Raw genomic sequence first — 16,067 nt, forward strand, 5'->3', positions numbered from 1 at the left:
TATCCATAAAAAGTGTTGTTTAAAGTTTGCCACAAGCCACCTGGGAGACACACCAAACATGTGGAAGAAGGTGTTCTGGTCAGATGAAACCAAAATTTAACTTTTTGGCAACAATGCAAAACTTTATGTTTGGTGTAAAAGCAACACAGCCCATCACCCTGAACACACCATCCCCACTGTCAAACATGGTGGTGGCAGCATCATGGTTTGGGCCTGCTTTTCTTCAGCAGGGACAGGGAAGATGGTTAAAATTGATGGGAAGATGGATGGAGCCAAATACAGGACCATTCTGGAAGAAAACCTGATGGAGTCTGCAAAAGACCTGAGACTAGGACGGAGATTTGTCTTCCAACAAGACAATGATCCAAAACATAAAGCAAAATCTACAATGGAATGGTTCAAAAATAAACATATCCAGGTGTTAGAATGGCCAAGTCAAAGTCCAGACCTGAATCCAATCGAGAATCTGTGGAAAGAACTGAAAACTGCTGTTCACAAATGCTCTCCATCCAACCTCACTGAGCTCGAGCTGTTTTGCAAGGAGGAATGGGAAAAAATTATCTCGATGTGCAAAACTGATAGAGACATACCGCAAGCGACTTACAGCTGTAATCGCAGCAAAAGGTGGCGCTACAAAGTATTAACTTAAGGGGGCTGAATAATTTTGCACGCCCAATTTTTCAGTTTTTTATTTTGAAATATTAAAAGTTTGAAATATCCAATAAATGTCGTTCCACTTCATGATTGTGTCCTACTTGTTGTTGATTCTTCACAAAAAAATACAGTTTTATATCTTTGTTTCAAGCCTGAAATGTGGCAAAAGGTAGCAAAGTTCAAGGGGGCCGAATACTTTCGCAAGGCACTGTATATCATTGGCCATGAGGAGGGCTGACTTAGCACAGAGTAAAATTACACTTGGAAGCTGGAAATGTGATAGTGAGAGAACCCCACTGATGCCACTCCTGTGTTGTCTCCCTGGCCTTGCCTCCGTTCATCTTAATCAACGCCCCGGGACTCTGGGCTGCAGGGGGACACCTCAGAGGAAGGCTATAGGACTAGATTGTTTGGTTCTACCTACTAAATTACTATGCGTTCAGAGATTAATTTAATTTCACACACTTTTACAAAAACTGTTTACTATTTGCGTTCAAGCCTTCAAGATGTAACAGCTGTTTTTAACAGTAGAGTCCACTCTGGGAAAACACTGGTTAAAAATACTGCCTGCTGTGAAACGTGTTGGGTCGCCTTTCTTGTCTGGAAGTTATTTGAAACCAGGGGTCGTTGATGTTGATCAGACACACAATCTCTTTTATACCCATGACTGACCTGACTGCAGCCCTGTGCTCCATTTGGAGCACAACTGACTACTGTACTGGGGTACCCAAAGGAACTACACCAATCAAAAAGATACCACTTTACACTTCTGTATGTGTACCTACTTCCTATATATTTACATGGTACTGTAAATACATAGGCATATTGTAATTAGAGTTTAAATACACTAACAACATACTGTAATTACAGTGTAGATATTCTAACGACATATTGTAATTACAGTGTGGATACACTATACTGTAATTACAGTGTAGATACTCTAACGACATATTGTAATTACAGTGTAGATATACTAACATATTGTAATTACAGTGTAGATACACTAACAACGTATTGTAATTACAGTGTAGATATACTAACATATTGTAATTACAGTGTAGATACACTAACGCCATATTGTAATTACAGTGTAGATATACTAACATATTGTAATTACAGTGTAGATATACTAACATATTGTAATTACAGTGTAGATATACTAACATATTGTAATTACAGTGTAGATATACTAATGTATTGTAATTACAGTGTAGATATACTAATGTATTGTAATTACAGTGCAGATACACTAACAACGTATTGTAATTACAGTGTAGATATACATTGTTACAAGGTCCTTATATCTAGGGACATGTACTGTCACGTACTGTGGTACGTACCACTAGCAATAGTAATGTATGCTAGCTATTGGTTTAGTACTGACCTGACTGTCGAGGCCCAGTAGCAGAAGCATGATGAAGAATAGGATGGCCCAGAACGTGGGATAGGGCATCATGGACACAGCCTTCGGGTAGGCAATGAAGGCCAGGCCAGGACCTAGAAGGAGGAGAAGAGAGGGGAACGGGGGAAAAAGGGGGAACAAGAGGGGAAGGGGGGAGGAGGGGAAGAGGAGAGGGGAGGGGAAGGGGGTGAAGGGGAGAAAGAGAGGGAAGAGAATTAACCAACCCATCTAATTTGAGCTTGGACGGTATGAGGGGGGATAAAAACATTAAACTAAAGACATTCAAAGTATCTGGAATGCTAATGTTACAGTACTGGAAGAGACTAAGTGATAAACCTTTGGTATATGCTATGTGTTTCTGTTCTGTAAGGACTGGATAGATTGAGGAACTATCCACTAAGTATCTGCTACCGTTCATATGCTGTGTGACTCTAGCATCCTGCAATAGTTTACTTGCTAAACAAATACTGACAAAGCAGATAGCGATTTGCTCAAAAGCATAAGCTAATTCAACAGGATTCTGAAAGGCATTTGAACATATACAAACAGACAGGAAACTGAACTCAACCAACTATATATCATTAACTCTTGCAAGTCCATCCAACACAATAAAGTATTGCACAGCTTTAATTAGACCTCAAATTTGTCATTATTTACTGTTATCAATAATTTACATTTACCGTAACCTTAAGAAAATAAGACCTATTTTTCAAGTTAATTCTTTTCCAATAAATATGCATGAATTATAGCAACAATAAAAAAACAATCAGACATGGATTTTCAATCATTCCAATTGACAAACACAGCAGACACAGCTATAACAGTCACAGTACAATATAATGATCTCCTCTTACTAATTCAAGTTAAAGTACATGGAAACAGTTTCTCTCTGACCCAGGTTGTTGTCAAGGAAGGAACAATAGCAACACTGAACTGGACAGAGCGAGCATGCTGAAAGAAGATGCATCTCCTTCGGAATCCACATAAAATACAATATCAAGGTGGGCAGAAACAGAACCGCTTAGTTAAAGCCACCTCAGGGATCCACAGCTCACTGCAGTACAGTACTTAACATTACAGTTACATAACAATACTTGGCACTGTCATTTTCCACAACTATTTCACTGGTTGTGAGCAGTCTACTGTATTACCCAACATAAATGATAACAATTTAATTGGAACAGAATTGTCTTATTTTATTTTGGCTTATTGCACATTATAGTGACTGTAAACAATTTCTTAATTAAATCAATTCAATCCACACTTTCCAAACTTATGGATGATCCCTCACCATAAGATGTAATGATTTTTTAAATAAACATAAATATTGTAAATAGATTATAAACCCTAGAGTGGAACATTGATGCACCTGGTGCCTTTGAGCCCAGGTGACTGTGAATGGTAGAGTATAGCTGTGATTATGAGTGTGGTTTTATAGAGTGGCTCTTTATTTAACCCAGCTTTACATGGTAGCTCAGACACACGGCACAGTGCTCAACCAGAGCCAAATTCGCTGTGGAAAACACAGCATAGAAAAAGCAACAATTCTGTTTCTTTCAGGCCTTTATTCAAGGAGTGTCCAATTGCCGATACCTCTACATTTCAGCATTGTCGTTTCCAAAACTTATCTTTTCAAATGGCGCATTTGAGTTTTTTCCCTCTTTCAAATCTGGGTGTCTTTTTGGCTAAATCGTTTAAAAAAAACCTTTCCAATCATCTGTTTTGTTCGTTAGCAGTGCCCACCATCACTACTACGTTCACCGTTGACCTTTGACCCTCATACCTGACTCTGCCACATCGGCAATGTCCACCCCTTGCTCTTGTGCCATGAAGCCCAGGACGGAAAATATTGCGAAGCCAGACACAAAACTGGTACCGCTGTTCAGGCCTCCCAGCAGCAAACAGTCCCTATGTCACACATATGTCATGGAGGATGTTAATTTACACAGACGGAACCGAAGTTCCCATTTTTTTCTTACGCAACCGCCTTTGACATGAGTTGCTCTCTCTACTACTACAGCAGTCCCCCGTCACCATGACAATGAAGCTCACCTGTAGCAGTTGTATTTGTACTTGTTGTAGCTCCCTAGTGACGTCATAGCCCCCAGACAGATGGCGTAGGAGAAGAATATCTGGGTTCCTGCGTCGATCCACACCTGAGACAACAACAACATGATACCAGGCGGCTCAGTTCGCCATTCATCATACACTTCTGTTCACATGGCCAGCAACCCTTTTCATCTTTGTTGGGACATAATTGGGTTAGAATAACCTAATAAGCAATGAGATTTGGCAATTAAGGCATTTAACTATGACCTTTTCCTTCTGCGTCTGATCAAACGTACAAGTAACTAAGCTACTGAGGCTAAGACACATAACTACTTGATTAAACATGTAGCGAGCTCAAATCAAATTGAGGGCACTGAATTGCTCTTCAGTGCACTCTCAAAATTGGGGGATAAAAAGGAATATTTCCATTAAAACTGAACATCTTAACTCCAGGAGTGAGCTAATTTAATTAAATACACAAAAGTATGTGGACAGTATGTGGTCCTCGATGCAACACTCACTACCGAATTCCAAACTGCCTCTGGAATCAAGGTCAGCACAACTCTTCTCCAGGAGCTTCATGAAATGTTTTTTCATGGCCGAGCAGCTGCACACAAGTCTAAGATCACCATGCGCAATGCCAAGCGTCGGCTAGAGTGGTGTAAAGCTCGCCGCCATTGGACTGGACTGATGAATCACGCTTCACCATCCGGCAGTTCGATGGACGAATCTGGGTTTGGAGGATGACAGGAGAACGCCTGCCTGAATGCATAATTCCTACTGTAAAGTTTGGTGGAGGAGGAATAATGGTCTGGGGCTGATTTCAAGGATCGGGCTAGGCCCCTTAGTTCCAGTGAAGAGAAATCTTAACACCACGGCATACAATGGAATTCTAGATGATTCTGTGCTTCCAACTTTATGGCAACAGTTTTGGGAAGGCCCTTTCCTGTTTCAGCATGACAATTCCCCCATGCACAAAAGCGAGGTCCACACAGAAATGGTTTGTCAAGATCGGTGTGGAAGAACTTGACTGGGATGAATTGGAACACCAACTGCGAGCCAGGCCTAATCACCCAACATCAGTGCCTGACCTCACGAATGCTCTTGTGGCTGAATGGAAGCAAGTCCCCACAGCAATGTTCCAACATCTAGTGGAAAGCCTTCCCAAAGGAGAGGAGGTTGTTAGAGCAGCAAAGGGGGGACCAACTCCACATTAATGCCCATGTTTTTTGAATGAGATGTTTACGAGTCAGGTGGTGTATGTCATAAACCTGGATGGTTGGAGAGTTCTAGCGAGTCTTGCATTGTGAGCGAGCACATGTTCTCTCATTGATTATAGTGTCACTAATAATTCAACCAGCCCTAACCAAGGCTGTGTACCGGTTCATTTTCCGCAGTCCAGATTACTTTATGATGTAGAGATGTCAGTGAGAGGCCCTGATAGACGTGTAGGTAAACAGATATGCATTGATGCTGAAAGGGGATATGTGCAGTCATGTCATTGGGGGCAGGTGGAGGGGATTGCACAGAGACAGGGAAGATGGGTAGAGGGGTTGGGGTGAGGGTTTGGGTAAGAGTTATGGCTCCTACCTCTGGGTCCTGTAGGCGGGTCAGGTTGGGGTAGAGATAGAATTTGATCCCTTCAGACGCCCCTGGCAGAGTCACTCCACGCACCAGCAGCACAATAAGCATGACGAAAGGGAAAGTTGCTGTGATATACACCACCTAGAGAAAACAGATAAGAGGCAATTATAGATTTATTAGCTGATTTAAGGTTTCATAACTTAATGGAACTTGGAGAGGATGCTTGAGGTACAGATCAACTACAGATCTAGGATTTGATTACCATATCCCCAATTCTTAAAGGGATAAAGAAATATCTGATCCTGTGTCAATGGTTAATTCCTTAGGGCTTCAGAGATAGCCCATCAACTGAGGCCAAGGTTTCAAAATATAAAAGGTGGCGCAGTTGGCCATTTTACAAAATGGAATGTTTTTTGCTAGGAAATAAATTGGTTTAAACAAATAGGAAAGGGAGCATGGAATATACAGAAGGACACAACTGCACAAAGATAGTTGACTGTTGTGGATGGCATTGTGTGAGGTGTTTTCAGTTGGGGTGGGAAGCTGGAGTGAGTGCATGGATATATACTTTACAATAGCCTTTTAACTGAAGTAACAGCTGCCGTCATATAAGTAGTGGCCTCCATAACATAACCTGGTGACCTGTAGAGCTCTGTGTTTGCTCTAGGTGCGTGGGGATAAGAATATGTATTACATGGTAATAATGACAGCCTTTTACAGTGTAGATTTAAGCCACTCCCTTGTTAAGATATGGTAATGAACAATTCAAGATGGTGCCGACAGAGATGGTTGCCTCGCTTCGAGTCCTTAGGAAACTACCCAGTATTTCGTTTTTTAATGTATTATTTCTTACATTGTTACCCCAGGAAATCTTAAGTCTTATTACATATAGCCGGGAAGAACTATTGAATGTAAGAGCGACATCAACTTACCAACATTACGACCAGGAATACGACTTTCCCGAAGAGGATCCTCTATTTGGACCACCACTCAGGACAATGGGTCTAACCCCAGAAGCCGACCCAAAACAACAGCGCCACAGAAGGGGCAGACGGAGCGACCTCCTGGTCAGGCTCCGTAGACGTGCACATCGCCCACCACTCCCAAGTATACTATTCGCCAATGTCCAGTCTCTTGACAACAAGGTAGATGAAATTCAAGCAAGTGTTGCCTTCCAGAAAGACATCAAAGATTGTAACATTCTCTGTTTCACGGAAACATGGCTCACTCAGGATATGTTGTCGGAATCGGTTCAGCCACCGTGCCTCTCCATGCATCCCGCCGACAGAGATAAACACCTCTCTGGGAAGAGGAAGGGCGGGGGTGTATGCTTCATGACTAACAACTCATGGTGTAATCATAAAGGCATACAGGAACTCAAGTCCTTTTGCTCACCCAACCTAGAATTCCTTACAATCAAATGCCGGCCATATTATCTCCCAAGAGAATTGTCATCAGTTATCGTCACAGCTGTGTACATTCCCCCTCAAGCAGACACCAAGACGGCCCTCAAGGAACTTCACTGGACTCTATGTAAACTGGAAACCATATATCCTGAGACTGCATTTATTGTAGCTGGGGATTTTAACAGAACAAGGCTGCCTAAATTCTATCAGCATATTGATTGCACTACACGTGGGGGTAATACACTCGACCACTGCTACTCTAACTGCCGCGATGCATACAAAGCCCTCCCCCGCCCTCCCTTCGGCAAATCAATCAAGATGTACCAGTGACGAGAACCATTAAACGCTGGTCTGACCAATCGGAATCCACGCTCCGGTCAGCCTCAGAAAACAACATCGGTCTTTAAACGTATTAACCCTTGCAAGGCTGCTGGCCCAGACGGCATCGCTAGCTGCGTCCTCAGAGCATGTGCAGACCAGCTGGCTGGTGTGTTTATGGACATATTCAATTGCTCCCTATCCCAGTCTGCTGTCCCCACATGCTTCAAGATGTCCACCATTGTTCCTGTACCCAAGAAGGCAAAGATAACTGAACCAAATTACTACCGTCCTGTAGCACTCACTTCTGTCATCATGAAGTGCTTTGAGAGACTAATCAAGAATCATATCACCTCCACCTTAATGGTCACCCTAGACCCACTTAAAAAAAAAAAAAATGTAACCTTTATTTAACCAGGCAAGTCAGTTAACACATTCTTATTTTCAATGACAGCCTGGGAACAGTGGGTTAACTGCCTGTTCAGGGGCAGAACGACAGATTTGTACCTTGTCAGCTCGGGGGTTTGAACTCGCAACCTTCCGGTTACTAGTCCACGGCAGGCCACCGCTCTAACCACTAGGCTACGCTGCCGCCCCAACAGGTCCACAGACGATACAATCTCCATCACACTGCAAAGTTCCCCATCCCATCTGGACAAGAGGAATACCTATGTAAGAATGCTAATCATTGACTACAGCTCAGCGTTCAACACCATACTACCCTCCAAGCTCATCAAGCTGGAGGCCCTGGGTCTCAACACCGCCCTGTGCAATTGGGTCCTGGACTTTCTAATGGGCCGCCCCCAGGTGGTGAAGGTAGGAAACAACATCTCCACTTCGCTGACCATCAACACTGGGACCCCACAAGGGTGCTTGCTCAGGCCCCTCCTGTACTCCCTGTTCACCCATAACTACGTGGCCATGCACACCTCCAACTCAATCATCAAGTTTGCAGACAACACAACAGTAGTGGGCTTGATTACGAACAACAACAAGACAGCCTACACAGAGGAGGTGAGGGCACTCGGAGTGTGGTGTCAGGAAAACAACCTCTAACTCAACGTCAACAAAACAAAGGATATCGTGGACTTCAGGAAACAGCAGAGGGAGCACCCTCCTATGCACATCGAAGGGACAGCAGTGGAGAAGGTGGAAAGTTTTAAGTTCCTCTGAGTACACATCACAGACAAACTGAAATGGTCCACCCACACAGACAGTGAGGTGAAGAAGGCACAACAGCGCCTTCTCAACCTCAGGAGGCTGAAGAAATTTGGCTCTTCACCCAAAAACCTGATAAACTTTTACAGATGCACAATCGAGATTATCCTGTTGGGCTATATCACAGCCTGGTACGGCAACTGCACCGCCCTCAACCGCATGGCTCTCCAGAGGGGGGTGCGGACTGCTCAACGCATCCATGACACCTACAGCACCCGATGTCACAGGAAGGCCAAAAAGATCATCAAGGACAGCAACCACCTGAGCCACTGCCTGTTTACACCGCTACCATCCAGAAGGCGAGGTCAGTACAGGTGCATCAAAGCTGGGACTGAAAACAGCTTCTATCTCAAGGCCATCAGAGTGCTAAACAGCCATCACTAACTCAGAGAGGCTGCTGCCTACATTCAGACCCAATCACTGGACACTTTAATAAATGGATCACTAGTCACTTTAAACAATTCCACTTTAAACAATTCCACTTTAATAAGGTTTACAATTGCATATCCAGCATTAAATCAAATCAAATTGTATTGGTCACATACACATGGTTAGCAGATGTTAATGCGAGTGTAGCGAAATGCTTGTGCCTTTAGTTCCAACAGGGCAGTAATATATAACAAGTAATATCTAACAATTCCCAACAACTACCTACTACAAACAAATCTAACAAGTAATCTAACAATTCACCACCAACTACCTAATACACACAAATCTAAAGGGGTGAATGAAAATATGTACATATAAATATATGGATGAGCGATGGCCGAACGGCATAGGCAAGACTGTATTTTATACCATTTTGCACCTTGCCTATGCCGCTTGGCCATCACTCATCCATATATTTATATGGTCAGATTCTCATTCACTTTAGATTTGTGTGTATTAGGTAGTTGGTGGTGAATTGTTAGATTACTTGTTAGATTTGTGTGTAGTAGGTAGTTGTTGGGAATTGTTAGATATTACTTGTTAGATATTACTGCACTGTTGGAACTAGAGGCACAAGCATTTCGCTACACTCGCATTAACATCTGCTAACCATGTGTATGTGACCAATACAATTTGATTTGATTTAATGCTGGATATGCAACTGTTTACCATAATGGAAGTGGCTAATTCTGTGTTCTGTACAGAGATGAAACCACAAATTAGGTATTTTCGTAATATTTAGCCAAATAGACAGTTGATCGGTATCCCAACAAGCCACAGTGGTCCTTTAAGTGGTTCAGTAATCAGTGTTGGACACAGCCCAGTGACTGTCCCGCTCCATTGACAGGCAAACAGAGCTCTGAGGGGATCTGCTGTACTGTACTGCACACTAACACACTGTCAGCATTGAGTCTGGCCAAAACCTAATGTATAGTACAGTAACTCACGGTCCTTAATCAAACAGACTAACCTGCCTGTTTCTGCAATCATCAACAGACCGTTACTGCTTTGTCAGTGACAGAGACAAGTTGGCTACAACAGAAAACACCTAGCACCCAGGTTAATGCCCTTAGGGAGCAGACAATACATATTGAGTAATTCCCTTTTTTGGGTGTATACATACACATGTAGGATACTAACTTGAGTCAGTTTGCACCAGCAGGAAAATAATTCTGCAGCAACAGGAAATGTGAAATATTATGTGGATTATAATTAATGGACATTTTTGTAGGGGTTGATACATTTTTCGTAGTAAAGTTGTCCTGCAACAGGGTGATCAAATTAAGATCCGACATCTGTAAACACACTTTTTAAGAGACTACAAACAAGCCTGATAACAAACACATTGTGCTACTACTCACCTTCCCAGTGGACTTGACTCCCTTCCAAATGCAGAAGAAGCAGACAATCCACACTGCCAGGAGACACAGGGCTAGGTCCCACTTCAGTGGCCCGATGTCATCAATTCCAGAGGAGATGCTCAGCACATTGCGTCTTAGCAGAGAGGGGGCAGACAGCATCCAGGTTATTGACTGTTCTGATGGGACAGAACTGTAGGCTTATGTAGACCCCTGACCGATACAGTACAGTACATTTTCCACTCTATAAAAACATTTTAAAAAGTAGGGCAAGTGTGACATGTCATAATTCATGTGGGTCCTTTCCAAGGTTTTATGCCAACAGAGGTTACATCACAGCAGTGAAAAGCAAACATCCACATGATGTGACGGTAATAGTGTGTCTGTGAGGTCTAGTTTTCACCAGCCCTCCTCTGCTCTAGCTCACCCTGGACCTGAATGAACTGTGCCGTGAGACAATTTTAAAAGAATATGACAGAATGTTATTTTCATTCTGTGTTCGATTTCTGTGGAACAGCCTCAATTCGTCGGGGCATGGAGTGTACAGGGTGACGAAAAGTGTTCCACAAGGATGCTGGCCCATGTTGACGCCAATGCTTCCCATAGTTGTGTCAACTTGGCTGGATGTCCTTTGGGTGGTGGACTATTATTGACACACGCGAAACTGTTGAGAATTAAAACACAGCCACGTTGCAGTTCTTGACACAAACCGGTGAGACTATCATACTCCGTTCAAAGACACTTAAATATTTTGTCTTGCCCATTCACCCTCTGAATGGCACATATACACAATCCATGTCTCAATAGTCTCAATGCTTAACCTGTTTCCTCCCCTTCATCTACACTGATTGAAGAGGATTTTAAAAATGAAGTCAATAAGGGATCATGGCATTCACCTGGTCAGTCTATTTCATGGAATGAGCATGTGTTCTTAATGTTTTGTACACTCAGTAAATATTTTTTAAATTTAACTAGGCAAGTCAGTGAATAAGAAATTCTTATATTCAATGACAGCCTAGAACAGTGGGTTATAACTGCCTTGTTCAGGAGAAGAATGACAGATTTTTACCTTGTCAGCTCAGGGATTTGATCTGGCAACCTTCCGGTTACAAGTCCAACACTCTAACCACTAGGCTACCTGCTTCCCCATATACGACTGGTAGAAAGTAGATATAATCTATGCTGGATTTTGTGTTGGCCAAATGTTAATAAGCATCATCTTAACCTAAATTGTGATTTGAAGTTAAGTGGTTGTGGCTTCCCAAGAGGATACCATTTTGGCAGGACTTTTAAGAGGAAAGGAAAAGGATAATACCCCTTGATCCACATATAGTACAGTGAAATGATCCAATTTAAAGATACAATGAACCTCATGATAGAGGGGGGGGGGGGTTCTTGGAAATGTTGCCCATTCAAACATAAGTTTACAGCAAACAAGGAAGAGGCACAGTATCTGCCCTGCTTATATTTGAGTTTGTTTTTGGCATTGTAAACCTGTCTGCGTTCATGTGCGTGTGTATGCATGAAAGGTGTGTGTGTGTGTGTGTGTGTGTGTGTGTGTGTGTGTGTGTGTGTGTGTGTGTGTGTGTGTGTGTGTGTGTGTGTGTGTGTGTGTGTGTGTGTGTGTGTGTGTGTGTGTGTGTGTGTGTGTGTGTGTGTGCGTGTGCGTGTGCGTGCGCGTGCGCGCGTGTGTGCGTGTGTGTGCATGTGTTTGTGTTTGTCTGTCAGTACAGAGTCAACCCAGCTGTCAGACAGTGAGTACTCACTCCCAGAACTCAGTGACGGGGGAGGTGAAGTTGGTGATATTGGCAGCCAGCATCAAGGTCTTGTTCTTGCGGACTGTGTCCTCCACACACCGGTCTGTGTTCCACGGCTGATTGCATTTGGCCCAGGGCAGCTCCGGTTGAAAGCACTGGAATAGGTAGTAGAGTCCCCAGGCTAGAATCACTATGTAGTAGATGTTCAGGAGAGAGACGATCACGATAGAGGCATAGCCAATACCTACAGAGAAGAGAAATGATTCATTAAAACCAATACTGGATTGATTGTTTGTTATATCAGTAAACCAATGCAGAAGCTTGGGAGTAAACAGAGAACTAGTGTTCTTGGAATAGGTCACAGCCATGATGAAATCACCATGAAAATTGGGGTTTAAACAATTAGGGAAAAGAGGATACCTAGTCAGTTGTACAACTGAATGCATCTTCTGCATTTAACCCAACCTCTCTGAATCAGAGAGTTGCAGGTGGCTGCCTTAATCAACATCCACATCATCAGCGGAACAGTGTGTTAACTACCTTGCTCAGGGGAAGAATGACAGATTTTTACCTTGTCAGCTCAGGGATTTGATCCAGCAACCATTTGGTTACTGGCCCAAAGCTCTAAACCGGCAGGCTACCTGCCGCCCTCCACATGTAATAAAGTATCGATACATAAATAAACACATATTAAAATAATTAATTTGTTTAAACTATATTACGCAAATACCCTATCTCATATCCAATGTATTGTATCCAGAGAGTGAACAGTGTATGGAAAGTATGTTTTCTTTTTGGACATTTAAGCAACTTTTGGAACAATTTTATAGGGTTTTTACAGGTTTGTTTCGTAAGGATAAATCAAGGGAAGATTTTGAGTTTGATTATATACTTCATAATAATGTACATATAATAGTATCATATAATAACTTACGACTGAACAGACAGATATAATGACAATGATTTGCTAAATTGCTCAGCAGTAAAAACAGTTTGGAAGGTTCAGCACATCTGGACAGTGGATTTAGCCAGAGCCATATATTTAGAGAGTTGGGCTAACTTTTAGCATTTTTAAAAATAATTCTAGACATTCAGTTAGTCTACATAGCATTTTTTTCTTCAAAATTCCTTGCGTAATGTTAATGGCGTGCTAACATGGCTGCCATAAAATGTAGTGTCATGTAAATACATCATAATGCAGAAACACCAATGTCCCTGCTCTCTAAACACGGCTCTGGATATCACACGTTTTCGTATGAAACAAGAGTGTCGGATATTGTGTAATGCAAAAAAATATATATTCTAAAGCAAATGTTTTGAAAGTATGAAAACAGCCATAATTGATACACAGATAAAGGACCATTCATTTCAATTGCCGTTTATCGTATATTGGAATCAAACCCTTCAATGCATTTACTGTAGCAGAACAGTGCCATAGGGGCTTCAATATGTGTCACTGAATCCTCTTGCACACTAAACTAAGTAAAGCCAACATTAGAGCTGAAGCACTTCAGTGAACAGCACTGACCTAGTGCCATTTGACTGCATTTATGTCTATAAAATCATTAGAAACCAATCCACCGACTCAGATGTTCACAACTCAACACTCCTATTTCAAAGAGAGGATGTTTCCCTGGCTTGAGTGTTATAACTCTGGTAATAATGACTTTAGTCGCAGAAATCCCCTGTAGACTTCCACTCCTTTGATCTATTTGTAAAGTGGCGTTACCTCCGCCAGTCAGGGTTGTGTGTGTGGTGGGTGAGGCAGGGCAGGCCTTCTGACGGTGTGATAAAACACTAAGAGGGACAATGGCAGCCGGCTTATAGGCCACCTGTGGGCATCTGTCTCTCTCTAGTCTATATGTGGGTAAGCAAACGTGTGCATGTGCGTGTGTGTGCGCACGTGTGAGTGTATGTGTGTGTGCGCCATTGAATGTGTGTTTGCGTGCATGCACACGTGCATGTGTGTGCCAGTTCACACAACCCGCCAGTCAATTAGGCAGCTGCCTCAGCACTTCTTGATTAGTCAAGCTCATCAACAGATGCTGACGATTGGCTGAACGCCCAGTCTTCAGCTGTCTGTTTCTACCTGCCGCTCCTGGCTTCATGGAATAGCAGTTTATGGCTGGGAACTGTTTCTCTACCTACTGGTCTACATGTTAGAACTGGTCTGCCAGTAGCATATCACAGTGTAAACCTATGGCAGGACCCTGACTGATAAGGAGATACGTTACAGTGCCAAACCGTGACGCCAGGACTGTAATAACGTCATCATGCCACAGTAATATCCGATAACGTATCCGTGGTGCTGAGAAACAAAACAGGTGGTCTCCTGCTGCCAAGATCTACACCGTCCATCATTTCATGAAAAAAAATGTGTTTCTTTGCTGATCCACTGCATGAGATATTTATCATTTTGGGGCAGATCCCATTGCTAGGCAACTCGCTCTAACCTTCTCTGTTGCCATGGTAACACAGAACTCAGCACTACTTTACACAACCAAGGCTGAAAATACATGTGCGTGTGCATGTATGTACATAGCTGCCACCATTACAAAAAAAGGCCAGTCTAAAAGCCAATTTATGCTTGATCCGATATGGTCGTGGCAATTGTGGAGCCTCCAGAGGCAAGCAGAGGCCAAATTGAGCTCCGTACTGCATCGCCGTGTGCCTCCCAAATGTTGTAACAATACTGAGGGCTCCGTATAACTCTGTATACCTCCTCATTGACATGATTGGTTGACGGTAGGTGGGGGCGGGAGGTCCTGTATAAACACAAACTCACTTCCTTGACTACTTCCTTCACAACAGCTCTGCTCAACAGCTCTGCGGTGGCTCCGCAAAGCGCAAGAAGTATGAATGCCCTGACTTCTGCAGAGGCAGTATCACAGTAAATGCTGCACGGCCAATGAAGACATCGGATTGACCATGCAGCGCCTTTTAGAGTGTTCAATGTTTGGTGTTTGATTATGTCCACTCTAGGCTCCAATGCAAATGAGGCCATCCTCAACTAACCTGTTCGTCGATCAGCAGCACTGTGTGCTTTAGCTAAATCCTTATGCATGTCAAAAACACAGTAAGAGAAAGTTGGCTGAAGCACATCCATATGTGAAGTAACTATGGTCCAATTACCCATCAGAACACAGGGAGGGAGACCTCAGCAGAACTCAATGTCTGTGTACTGAGTCTAGCAACCCACAGACCAACAGCACAATCAGTGTTGTTGGACGCTGCTAGGGAGTTTCGCAAGAGCAGTCAGAAAAACAGAACTACTGCAGTAGTTGTCACTGGAATACATTTATTTTTCATTTTTAAAGCAGGACGTGAATAACATCGAGGCTAGATCAAGGTCTGGTAACATCATTATTTTCAGTAGGGATTTTTTTCTGCAATGGGACAAGGCACTAAGCAGGCACAAAGCAGGTTTGGCGCCCCGCCTGAGCAACGCTAATGGAAACTGTGTTTAGGCTCTTCGCTAATCCCTCTGTCAGTCGCTGACGTTATCACCTACAGTACATGTCCAAGAAGGCTTACACAACCTCCTTTCCCTGCCTACTTTCCCGGATGACGACCGGCCTTAATGGCAATAGGGGAGAATGGTATTAGGATAATGGGAAGCAGTGTAGTGACTCACCAGTGAAGATGGGGCAGAGTTTTTCCCAGCAGGTGATGCCTCCCTCAGAGGTATACTGGCCCAGAGCCACCTCCAGAAAGAACACCGGCAGGCCTCCACCAAACAGGAAGATGGTGTAGGGGATGAGAAACGCACCTGGGTGGAGGAGAGGAAGAGAGAGAGAGGGAAAGGGAACAGACAGTTAGCCTACAAATGTCAGGGTCTACAGTATGTGCTCACCCACAGCCATTTCACAAACAAATCAAAATCCTGTAATTG

The 16,067-nt window shown here is 43.1% G+C and overlaps 1 protein-coding gene across 3 annotated transcripts in view; it reads right to left on the bottom strand.

The window, feature by feature from the left end:
- Window positions 1–16,067, bottom strand: part of LOC118371426 (sodium- and chloride-dependent taurine transporter) — a 41,162-nt gene that overhangs the window by 12,948 nt on the left and 12,147 nt on the right. For all 3 annotated transcript variants that reach the window (XM_052481915.1, XM_052481916.1, XM_052481914.1), the window contains exons 3-9: window positions 15,810–15,944; window positions 12,185–12,419; window positions 10,422–10,554; window positions 5,696–5,830; window positions 4,109–4,212; window positions 3,840–3,964; window positions 2,039–2,151 (exon numbers count right to left, since the gene is read on the bottom strand). In XM_052481915.1, coding sequence (XP_052337875.1) covers window positions 2,039–2,151; window positions 3,840–3,964; window positions 4,109–4,212; window positions 5,696–5,830; window positions 10,422–10,554; window positions 12,185–12,419; window positions 15,810–15,944 — 980 coding nt within the window. The remainder of the gene's footprint in view (window positions 1–2,038; window positions 2,152–3,839; window positions 3,965–4,108; window positions 4,213–5,695; window positions 5,831–10,421; window positions 10,555–12,184; window positions 12,420–15,809; window positions 15,945–16,067) is intronic.

Source organism: Oncorhynchus keta, chromosome 27 (genome assembly GCF_023373465.1).
Source record: "Oncorhynchus keta strain PuntledgeMale-10-30-2019 chromosome 27, Oket_V2, whole genome shotgun sequence".
In the NCBI taxonomy this organism is placed as follows: Eukaryota; Metazoa; Chordata; class Actinopteri; order Salmoniformes; family Salmonidae; genus Oncorhynchus; species Oncorhynchus keta.